We start from the raw sequence: 11,100 nt of genomic DNA, 5'->3' as shown, positions 1-11,100 counted from the left end.
ACCTTGTCATCACTAAGAAACCCTAGAGAGTGAGTAGCTACGATATCTTCAGGATCACCAACGCAAGGATGCCTACCAGGAACAGGTCTAACACCACGAAGAATCGGGACAGGGGAAGAAGACTCAACTCTATCGACATGAATGAATTGACCTAATTGGATCTTATCACTAAGAATCAAATCGTCGTGTTCGTCAGGTAAAGAAACGTAAGTGGCGTGAGAGGAATCAGAGACTCTGAGGTAAAAGCCCTGGTTAGGGAAAAGCTCCCCACCGGCTAAGGCGGGCACGATACTGACGACTTGTAATAGAGAGGACCTGTGTTCGCCGGCGATTTTGACGTCGGTGTTCATATGCTGGAGAAGCTTGAGCAAAACACCAGGGACTAGATTCGCCATCTTCGTAGCGCATCACCGACGGGGATCTCAAAGAGACACGTTCTTCAGATCTCAGAAGCAAAACAAAATTGAGTGTGTTTTGTTTGGGTGGATTCCAGTGGAGGTGGGAGGAGGAGAAATCAAAGATAAAAAAAAATTAGCAAAAAACAAATCAAAAGAGAGGGACACAAGTTTTTTTTTTTTAGTATTTAATAGTAATTATTTTTGTTGGGAGAAAGAGTACAGATAGGTTTTGAACAGCAAAAAGCAAGAGGAATGTGAAAATAATGTGAAGAGAGATAGAGAGAGTCGCTGCTGTGTTGGGGTGTTGTTGTGTTGTCTGTGTGTTTTGGTGGTGGTCTATTATTATACACACACTCTCTCTTCTTCTGAAGTACTTCTTACTATAAGCCCCTTTACCTATATTAATTGATATTAAGAATGAGAGAGCAATAAAAGAAGTAAGTAAAGAGTCAGCCTCAGTTTCAGGAGTTGAGAAAAAGATGGCAAACTACTTTCTTTTTTTTTTGTTGCCTTCCGCCTTATGCGGCTACACCACTGCATCTCCCCATTTTACTTGGTACTTTTATCTATCTTTTTCTGTTACCAATACACTTTGTGCAAATGAATTATATTTTATTTTGAGTTTTATACGTTTATTATGAAAAAAATTACTAGAGATTTCACAATATTTATCTTGGGTAAGAAACAAAACTTAGATGATTTGTATTAAAAAAGATGAAAAAATACACCTGAAGGATTTAAGAAGATTTGTTTAGTTAAAGATAAAGAAATCCAAATTTCATGGTTTTATGTGAGATTTGAAATAATTTTACAATAAATCATATCAGCTTCTCTGTAATCTATCAAAATTCCAAAAAATTTAAATTTAATAAAAATTCTCTAAAACCATGATTTCAATACATACCCTGATAATTAGCATAGCTGCATAGTAACAATACTTTTATTACTTTATCAAGTACCCAAGAATAAAGTTGCAGTATCCCAATCAAGTTAAAGTAAAAATCATCGTTTACAGAATATTGTTTTATTTTTCACATTTATTACCAAGCTTACCAAACCCCCTCCAACTGAGCTTTTTAGTCTATAGTGACGATGATTCCTGAACCTTAATCTTGTTACCCTAGCTTTATGCAGATTTTATTCTTGCCGAGTGAACATGAACCCTAGATCTAGGTTTGCAAAAAGTAGCCAAAGTAACCTGCAGCTACCATTTGTGAGTCAATATTTTCTTTATCTTGAGGAAATTTCAAGGCATTGTCTAAAATAAATATAATAGAACATGGATGTGAAGCTGTAACAGTGATAATCATACAACAGAGATTAAGTGAAGTGGAGATGATTATCAAATTCATCATCATCATCCTTCTATTAAGAACTGCTCATAGATATATATCATCATAGCAAAGATGATGAGATCATTACAACGAAAACCATCACCGCTATGCCGAGGTTAACCACAGTATCAACATTTTCAAACTTCTCCAGTTTCTCGTGCAAGTCTACCCGCATTTGTGTATATGGGCATTTTTGCTTCTGCAACAACAAACACAACACCTGATCTCAATTCATCTAGTCAAATCCAGCAAAATCATGAACACAAGCCACAAAGCATGCTCAAGACCCTAACACCAGCTCAAATTCATAATTCAATTCTATTATACAGTATTCTGTATGTAAAGTACTCAAGCCAAAGTATAATAAAATCAGTGAAGAGACAAGGGAGTATAGCCAGTTACCTCAGTTTTCAACTCATCGTTTGGGATGTTTGCCTTCTGAAGCTCATCGTGCTCAGAAAGTTGATTGACTGGCATCTCAGAATTGATCTTATTATTGGACGTTTTACTTGAGAAAGCTTTGTAAACTGAATCAGTATGAATAGTCTCCATAACTGAACCGAAGAAATTTGTGACCGGCACCTAATTTTCCATAATAAGTAAACTTGGAGAATGAGTAATTAATCATCTCAAGACAGTACTGTAGTTCATAAAAAACAGAAACAAACGTCAAATATATCCGGAATGTGCAAGCTTTTCATCTAAATCAATATCGTTTCCGTGATCATGTAATAACAGTGAACTTATGGAAAATCCAAGACTGATCATCCCCCACATAACAAGCAGCTAAAACCTAGGTAACTTGGTCTTGATTTGTCACAACAGAATAGTAATTTAAGCTGACATTAAATAAAAAAACGTCATTGCACAATCAATTCCTCCTTACCTCCGCCAGATGTGGTTGGTAAAGATCAGTCCGGTAGTAGGCAGTAGACATTAGCAGTTTCGGATCGTAGGACCTAAATAAACTGCACAATAGCAAGGGGGAACAAATGTTTGTAGCTCAGAGAGTTCAGTTTAAAAAGGAGTATCAAATCCAACGATGATCCTAAAATTGTCAGACGTAAAAATCCTGAGACAAAGATAACTCGCTAAAATATTACAACTGGTACACACGAAAAGTTCCAAAATATGACCAGAATTTACAAGGGAGTTCAGACAACCAGAAAAGGTTTAGTCAGACATCAAACCATTTATTTGTCTCCTTAGTCAATTCAACAATCACGATGTCGTCATATATAGTTAAAGTGAAAAGAAATATCATATAAAACGTCAGCATAATCTTCGTGACAAGAGTTGCATAGCTATTGTACCTGTTAAGTGATGCATTGTCATAAATATTGAGCCTCTCAAAGAATGCAAGAGTGTAATATGTAAACCGATCAACAACAGATACACCAACCTGTAGCAAAAAAAATATAAGAATTGGGCAGCAATACAATGATAAAAAGAAGAAACAATCCGTAAACAATTTGATGATTTCACTGAAAAATTCCCCCTTGATATTGTAATGGTACTTTCCATTCATGATATAGTGAAAGGCACTTACATCTGAGTCCAGGTGATGGGAATATGAGTTCTCTCCTTTCAGACTGCTACCAATAGCCAAAACACCAGGAGACTGAAGCTACAAAAACAATTGTTTCAGAAAATTAACAACGTCAGAGAAAATTTTCGTACATTGGGAAACATCAACTAGATTAACTGCTGAGAACAAGCTCACATAAACTGTGAATATACTCGGATATTAACATATTAACTCGAAAATGCAGAGCAAAAATAATTTTTTTAGCGTACTGAAATATAGAGACGAAATAATCCTGAAAAAGTGAGTTAAGATGTACCTGATTAAAGAGAGTGGCAGCTTGGCAAGTGTCAACCATTATCATCAGCTCCTTGAATCTGGGCTAGCCAAAAAAATGTCATTAGATAGGCAAAATTTAATTAAGATAGACAAAAATTAATATTGTTTGTTCCATTAAGAAATAGCCCATGGAACAGCCAGATTTGTAAGACAGATATGACTTTCGAAACTCCATAAATGTGAAACACACCTACGCTTCTCTTTCATTTGTTTAACAGCATCTGCTAAATCGTGACTTTGGAGTTCTTCTGCATCTTGAAACTTTAGAAACTCATCACCTCCATGCCCAGTCATGTACAGCAGAATATGGCTACCCTCATCACTGAGAAGACGCTTTGACCTTGGAACAGCATTCTCATGACGCCCAGTCAAAACCCGTAAAAAGTTTTCAACTGTTACCTCATACCCACGATAATCTACCTGAGTGAAAATATTTTCATACAATTAGCCCTTTTTCTGGAAAACATGTCTGTTATATGGGCTGGGAGCACCATAAAAAAAAATTAAAACAAAGTCTATGTGTTGGCTACGAGCAATCTTATGGAAACACAGAGAAAAGAAATCGCAAAATGTAGACAAAAAAAATGATTCTGTGCTTACAAATATGAAGGCTATGATGCAGCTACTTCTAACATACCTACTCTAGAAAGAACCTTCACGACTACATCTCATTGTGCTAAACCTTTGGAGAAGTGTCATTCAACCAGAAATTTACCTCCAACGTTATCTCCATACAGGTTAAGTTTGTGGTTTTCATTGTTAAAAACTTGAGCAGGATATTCATTTCTAGCATTACAGGCCATATCATCTGCCAGCATCAGAATAATCCTCTCATCTGGTATTCCAAGTCTCTTGACTGTCCTAGAAACACCAAGTTAAGAAACAAAATATGAAGAGAAGAACCTTCATGAACGGTTATTCCAAGATAAAAGGTTTCAGTTAAGGGAAAACAAAACGAGTTATCACCTATAGAGGGACAGAGTATTGGCCATGTGGCGGTAGTTAAACCTGAGAAATAGCAACCACAACAATAAGTTAATATGGACGAGACATGTAACTTCAGGCAGATAGTTATATAATTTGGTAACTGGAACAGGTTTATCAATCATGCATCCTCTCTCTTATAAGGTCTTTGATTCCTATTTCAATACAAGGAGATGGAACCAACTTGCAATAGATGTGACTCACTTATCAGAAGAACTATATTGATCTGCAGCTTACCAATTGAATTAAATCTACACAAAATCCGAATGAAGAGGAGGAGGAGGGAGTATACCAGAAGCGAGAAGTGCAGACCAAGACAGCCCAGTTGTTCGTGTGAATAGTCGTATCCCCAGAAGAGAAGGCGAACGAGTAGCAGAGAAGCATTACGAGTATAAGAAACTTCATTTTTTAGGAAGAAGAAAATCTGAAACACAAAAAAAAAATTGAAATCGATTATGAGGTTTCCCGAATCTAACTAACAATTTGCGTCTCCGATTAAGATTTGTAGTCTCTAATGCATATGGGTTTCACAGAGATCTACCTAACGAAGTTACCAGCACCAAAGAGAGAGAGAAATGGGTGTCCGCGATGGAACTCCGGTCAAAAGATCAGCGTACCGGCGGAGGCGTGGAAGGGAACAACGGCAAAGAATGGAGCAGACGACGACGACTGAGAGAAAATAATTAAAGCTCTTTGTATATTTTACTTTTTACACAAAGATATTTACTATTTTGACCCCAAAAAAAAAAAGACATCAACTGGTCCGGTTCAGTAAAATTCAGTTTAACCGAGAAATGTCTTAACCATTGAATAATTTATTTAACCCTACTATTAGAGATTAGTTAATTAAGATTTAAGACCTTACATTTTCTTTATATTATAATTTAACTTATTTAATATTTTGATCACCCCCAAAACCCGGTTTACGACCCGGTCAGGTAATTTCTATTTTCGTACAATTTACACGGAGTAGTGATCGAGAGAGATCAAGAGGATACAAAACCTTGTTAATTTAGTAATCAACAATTCAATATTGGACTCTTTAACATAACGAATGAGGAGGATGTATCTTAAAAAGAATGGAATCAAATCTTGTTTCAAGGGCACAAAAAGAAGTTATTATTACTTGAGAGTCACAAATCAATCAATCACTAAAGAAACTAAAAATATGTCTTCCGTTGACCGTTGGTGTGTGATGTATGATGGTGGTAGAGACAAAAAAAGATCAATCAGAGACTGGTAGTAAGAAGCTAAATCCTGAATTCTCACGGATTAAAGGTGGCGGTTCGATATCCGCAATTTCAAACCTCTCCATCGACTTTGATAAATCATCAACCGAGAAAGGGATGCTGCAACATCATTTATAAACCACCCAATTAATTAGAAGAAGACTTCATCGATCAACTGCCCCCGAAAACGAAATCTTATTGGTATTGTTAGCTAGTAAATCAAGTTAAACCTGGAGTCGTCATCCAAAAGGAATGAGTTGCTAACTGCATTGTTCGAATCTTCTGTCATTAGTACCCTCATATTTGCTATCACCTATATTTATTGAGGGAGAGATATATATTAGCTAGCTAAAGGATATAATCACACATATCAGATCATCAGTAGCTTAATTAAGGTGACTAACGTCCGGGGAGACGCTGTGAGTGCCATATTTGTCATCCCAGTACATTGTACTGATCCTGTATAGCTGTTGTATGCTTAGTACCTGTCCACAGTTTCAATTTATCAGCAAATGCGAACTACGAAGCTCTGATATATTTCGACCTTTTATGACATTTGTAAGCAAATTGGCAAGTGTGACATATGGAATATAGAAGAGTCGTATCATATTGAACTGAAAAAACTTCAACTTACCGGGCAAAGATCATGGCTGATCTCATCAAGATTTTTCTTTGGTTTTTGGTGTATGACCTGTAGTTGGAGCAAGCATAAATATGGTTTACCGTACCCTCATGGGACTATCCTTAATGTTTAGATAGAACAAAAGGAAATGTTACCAGAAACCCAATGGCCTGTCTGATATGCTTAAGCTCATCCCATGAAGAACCGGCATACTGCAATTGCTGTTGTTAGTTTTGTTTTTGTTGAGTTATAATAACAGAGTGAAAACTACGTGAGTTACCTCATCTGTTGCCTTGAAACACCAGTGTTCCAATTCAGACAAGCCGGCTTTGACGTACTCGCCATTGCTAAATGAACAACACTCGCGTCTCAATAAAAGACTGTTGGGGACAACAAAGGAAGAATATGATTAGTAAAAGATAGTTAGCAATGTTTGAGTCCAGAGACAATAATGTTTTAGATACTAATGAGCCCCGGAAAAACCTGTTAAACAGCTGAACATTAATGAATGAGAATATCTGCGTAAACACCTTACGCACCAAGAATGAAGGAACCTAAAAAGCATAATTAGATGGTTTAAATTCAGGGCAGTCCAGAACTTGTTTATATTTAGAGGAAGTGAAATCATGAAGGAACTCACATTGTTTGATTTCAGAGTGTTAAGGAAATTTGTAAGGCTCTTGACAATTCCTTGCCAGTGGGCAATCAGTGCTTGCTGAGCTGCAGTGTTGCCAACGGAACGAGATGCTCCTTTAACTAAACCCGCCCTCGATGTTCTTGGCGCCTATTTGAAGTTGCAGACAGACAAATTCAATTAGCGGTAAAAAACTTCATTTTGTCGTGATGAACGTTGTGGCTATAATTAACGGCATACCTGAATGCACAATCCAAGGAGTGGAGAAATCTCTTTCTTCAAGTTATCCCGAATCATTCCATATATCTTTTCGACATAAGCTGTGAGTTGCTGCTTAAACAGTAAAGCCGGATATTTTGCTTCAACTTGTCTTAAGGTATCTGCTCCACCTCCCGCAGTACCGTTTATCATGGCAAGATTTACACCTGGGGGTGCCCCGCGGAAGCTCTATAATGGACATTCTCAAAATTAAACTTATAATGAACCACGAAGCTTTTGCTACATTGTGTTGATGGATCTTAAACCATATATAATATACCTGAGACATCCTTCCAAATAGAGTGGCAGAAGATGAACGGCGGCGCTGTGGAGCTATCCCTGCTGCACCACTAGCTTTGAGCGTGCGCTGGAGGAGTAAGAGGAGTGTTGAAGCATTGGATAACCAATAGGCCAATGTATTGTTGTTATCTTGAGTCTGAGATATCAACTTTCACAACGTTACTATTGGATACACTTGCAATCACAATTAAATACCTAGTAAGATTAGGAAGCTCATGCAAATTACCTCAATAGCATGGCCTATTGTCTGAATAATGCGATCAAAGACACTGGTTCGTTCGACTTCAAATGACCTCCATTGCAGTAGGCATTTGTAAATGATACATGCTGTGATAGGTCTGTTCCCTTGGAAACCCAAGTGTTGAACAATGCAGCGGATAAGTAGCTCGTGATTTTCTTGCTGCTTCTCGTTTAATGATTTCTGTGGTTTATCTTCCACTTCTGAGGGATCTCTATTCATCGAATGGCTATGCAGATCCTGAATCAAATTGAAATCCATTGCTTCATCATTAAATTAATCCAAAACCTAAATATGATTCGGACAGACGATCCAAACCAAATTAGTTAAACATATTTACCAAGTTTGACCTCGCATCCACTGCAAGATGACCACTCTCCGAACCTCTCTGTTTTTATTAAACAGATGGTTAAGTCATCAACTTCAGGCAAAAGCAACAAAGAGATACATGAGGTTTCATTTATTTAAATTTACTGTTTTAGTTTACCTGTAAAATGGACCGGGAGCGGCCAGAGAGAAATTTATTTGGTGCCATGGAGACAGCTTGTTGCCGCAAGACTTTATTCTCCGATTCTAAGTTGCTGCACTTTTCGTCCATCCTGAGATCACATTATCTTCTTGTTATAGCTCAGAGGAGAATGAAATTACCCGCAGAATCATGCTGAACAGAAAGATATCAATAACAATACTTAATGATATATGCTTACCTTGTCAGGGATTCTTGGAGTTGCTGACCTTTCTTCTCTGACTCTTCCAGTTTTTTCCTTTTGTCTTCAAGAGACTCTTGAGCTTCTTCTAATTTCCCCACTGCATCATCAGCCCTTTGTTTCTCGTTTTGTAGAGTAGCCTGTTGCAACACAAATGTTTACTGATGCTAAGTATAGTCACATGTAAAACTGAATGTAAATCTCACATTTAGATGCAATTGAAAAGTAATATCAGATGCCATGGATAGCCACTGACAGCAGTACCTTTACACTCTCCAATTCCTCCGTCATTAATTCAATCTTCTTGGTATCTTCAACTAAAACTTGTGTTTCCGTAATAACAGGAGGAGCTTCTTCAGCGGCTTTCTTTGCAGCTTCGCGTTCCTTCACAAGCAACGCATTTGTTTCTTCAACTTTCTTCCGCATTTCCTCGAATGAACTCTGAAGTTTTGCTATCTCCTGAGTCGTTGCTTCTTCTAAGTCACCCTGCAAAATTAGTTCAGTGCTAGACATTATACATCTACTTCCAAAATGATCAATTACAATGATGTTTCTTTAGCAAATACGTACCCTCGAACGTTTCTCCAACTGGACACGGTATGTGAGTTCTTCGACTTTCTTTTCAAGCATATCCTTTGCCTCTTTAAGTGCTCCTGTTTCCCTTGAAGCCTGAAAATAATAAATTTTGTTGCATAGTTAACCCAGTATCCACAATCATAACAGCAGCAAATCTAATGTGTAAAGCAGTCACTTAGTTACTACGAAAGAAAAAAAAAACAATAAAAAATTTCAGTTTCAGCTTCAAGAACTCTTGAACTAAAATCCTGATTTCGAAAGTATTTTTCAAAAGACTAAATTCTTGCCGATGAAAATCCCATCTCCACATAGGCTTTTGGCAATGTGATGAATCAGGAGTAACGTTATTAGCAAATCCACATAATATAGTTGTACCATTTTGAGCTTCCTAAGTTCTCTCTTAGCAAGTCTGCCTCTCCATCGTGTTTGAGATAGGATCACTCCATTTTTAAGCTTTTTGTAGTACGAGATTGCTCTGTGACTACGCCACTGAGCCTGTCATTAGTAACAGGAAACTATGCGTTAATGATCATGAGATACCTAAGATAATATTAGAGCGTGTAATTCTTACAAGAACAGAAACCTGAACAATTGTGGCAGCCTTTGTTTGCTTCCTGAATCTGAATTGTTTACGAGCACACATTGCTCTTAAACCAGTCTGTACAACAAAAGAAGCTACGTGGAGCTTTTTATATGATTTTCTAGAACAATATCTCCGACCATTCTTCTGAATCTTCACAACAGCAGCTTCTCGTCTCAAATTTTCGTAAAGTTTGCAGGAAAGCCTCCCTACGATATTTACAAAAGTTACATAAATATTTTCAATATTCAGCAGATTATTCTTAACTGTGACAAAGTTAATGCCCTTCTAAATTCCACAGAAAGCGATTGAGCAACTAGATGGCTCACCTCTACATATAGCCTGAAGAGATATTGTGGCCTTTCTCAGAACCATAAATCTTTTCTGAGCCTGATGAGTTCGTATACGTCTCTGAATTTTTTTTGCAGCACTACTTAGCACCTCAGCCCTTCTAGCGTCAAGTTCAGCCATCTGACCAGCCCGTAAGAAAACCTTTGTTTTACCAATCTGCATTATCCAAAGATGTTTTGCATTTGGTTTAAGTACAACTCTGCTGTCACTGAACCATATCCCATTGCAGCACCAATACTCTACAATTGGTTCCATAACACTTGAGGACCTGTTACCTGGTATCCTTTGAGTCCCATGTTGTCCAAGATCTTTTGGGATGCGACCTTCTCATCGAAGCTGTTCAGGAGAAGTCAGAAAATCTGTAAATAGTACAATTTGATCAGCTAGAGAGAATGGTTTTTTTACTTACTTCCCTTCCAAAGCAGCAGGAGATAGAAGTCCAAAACGGTTTATGAACTCAAAGAACGGTTTACGAGTTGGATACCCTGCGCAACTAATTCTGATCGCCTCTAAAACACCCTGGAAAGACAACATGAAGGTTGTGAGTTATATTAGTATATACTTTTGTGTCATTACTTCGCAGGAAATTTGTAACATGAAAAGGTTTTTAGAACCCATTATATTTAGAACAAATCCATTGTCAAAATATTATCTTTTTTTTACTTACACCACATCGAAGTTGCTGCATGATGTTCACATTCTCAAATATGGCAGGCTTTAGAAGATTGTTAGGCTTCACACATCTGATGTAATGAGGCTCAGTAGAATTTAATGTTTCCATCAGTTGCTGGAGTTGCATCTGCATCAACCAGGCCAATAATTACTTGTAACATCTACTTGTTGTTAAGAAAATATTAGTCTTCTCGAGTAGTTTAGCCATTCTTCCTTAAAAAAGTTAATGCTGAACATCTGACATAAGCTTTGGTACCTTAAAACGAGAACCAATGGATGAAAACTTTGAGGATTTAGATGTTTCTTCCGGGAGTGGAGGGAAAAGACCCACAACAAAAGGACATTTGGAAGCC

General features: G+C 37.4%; 3 protein-coding genes across 4 annotated transcripts in view; all 3 read right to left on the bottom strand.

Annotated features, from left to right (window-relative positions):
- The window catches only part of LOC104739470, a 4,529-nt gene extending 3,791 nt beyond the window's left edge, over positions 1–738 (bottom strand). The window contains exon 1 of one of the 2 annotated variants that reach the window (XM_010459836.2): positions 3–738. In XM_010459836.2, coding sequence (XP_010458138.1) covers positions 3–395 — 393 coding nt within the window. In that variant the 5' untranslated portion in view covers positions 396–738. The remainder of the gene's footprint in view (positions 1–2) is intronic. The other variant, XM_010459837.2, reaches the window with a different exon arrangement.
- LOC104739469 (putative GPI-anchor transamidase) lies at positions 1,653–5,265 on the bottom strand. The gene is made up of 11 exons (XM_010459835.2): positions 5,122–5,265; positions 4,873–5,004; positions 4,563–4,604; positions 4,315–4,457; positions 3,787–4,018; positions 3,577–3,634; positions 3,282–3,359; positions 3,046–3,134; positions 2,619–2,700; positions 2,135–2,314; positions 1,653–1,931 (listed from the first exon to the last, which is right to left on the bottom strand). Exons 2-11 carry the CDS (start codon positions 4,983–4,985, stop codon positions 1,794–1,796), a joined length of 1,155 nt encoding a protein of 384 aa, XP_010458137.1. The 5' UTR covers positions 4,986–5,004; positions 5,122–5,265; the 3' UTR covers positions 1,653–1,793.
- The window catches only part of LOC104739466 (myosin-9), a 10,845-nt gene continuing 5,232 nt past the window's right edge, over positions 5,488–11,100 (bottom strand). Inside the window, exons 17-39 of the mRNA XM_010459821.2 lie at positions 11,004–11,100; positions 10,743–10,874; positions 10,485–10,594; positions 10,351–10,411; positions 10,054–10,231; positions 9,728–9,933; positions 9,520–9,639; positions 9,139–9,237; positions 8,833–9,054; positions 8,569–8,708; positions 8,349–8,460; positions 8,202–8,249; positions 7,850–8,101; positions 7,604–7,759; positions 7,306–7,512; positions 7,072–7,215; positions 6,915–6,985; positions 6,712–6,811; positions 6,587–6,643; positions 6,444–6,500; positions 6,214–6,294; positions 6,040–6,122; positions 5,488–5,929 (exon numbers count right to left, since the gene is read on the bottom strand). The exon at positions 11,004–11,100 is cut by the window's right edge and continues 21 nt beyond it. Coding sequence (XP_010458123.1) covers positions 5,806–5,929; positions 6,040–6,122; positions 6,214–6,294; positions 6,444–6,500; positions 6,587–6,643; positions 6,712–6,811; positions 6,915–6,985; positions 7,072–7,215; positions 7,306–7,512; positions 7,604–7,759; positions 7,850–8,101; positions 8,202–8,249; positions 8,349–8,460; positions 8,569–8,708; positions 8,833–9,054; positions 9,139–9,237; positions 9,520–9,639; positions 9,728–9,933; positions 10,054–10,231; positions 10,351–10,411; positions 10,485–10,594; positions 10,743–10,874; positions 11,004–11,100 — 2,857 coding nt within the window. The 3' untranslated portion in view covers positions 5,488–5,805. The remainder of the gene's footprint in view (positions 5,930–6,039; positions 6,123–6,213; positions 6,295–6,443; positions 6,501–6,586; positions 6,644–6,711; positions 6,812–6,914; positions 6,986–7,071; positions 7,216–7,305; positions 7,513–7,603; positions 7,760–7,849; positions 8,102–8,201; positions 8,250–8,348; positions 8,461–8,568; positions 8,709–8,832; positions 9,055–9,138; positions 9,238–9,519; positions 9,640–9,727; positions 9,934–10,053; positions 10,232–10,350; positions 10,412–10,484; positions 10,595–10,742; positions 10,875–11,003) is intronic.

Source organism: Camelina sativa, chromosome 14 (genome assembly GCF_000633955.1).
Source record: "Camelina sativa cultivar DH55 chromosome 14, Cs, whole genome shotgun sequence".
Lineage (NCBI taxonomy): Eukaryota > Viridiplantae > Streptophyta > Magnoliopsida > Brassicales > Brassicaceae > Camelina > Camelina sativa.
This window is presented reverse-complemented; position numbering and strand designations above follow the sequence as displayed.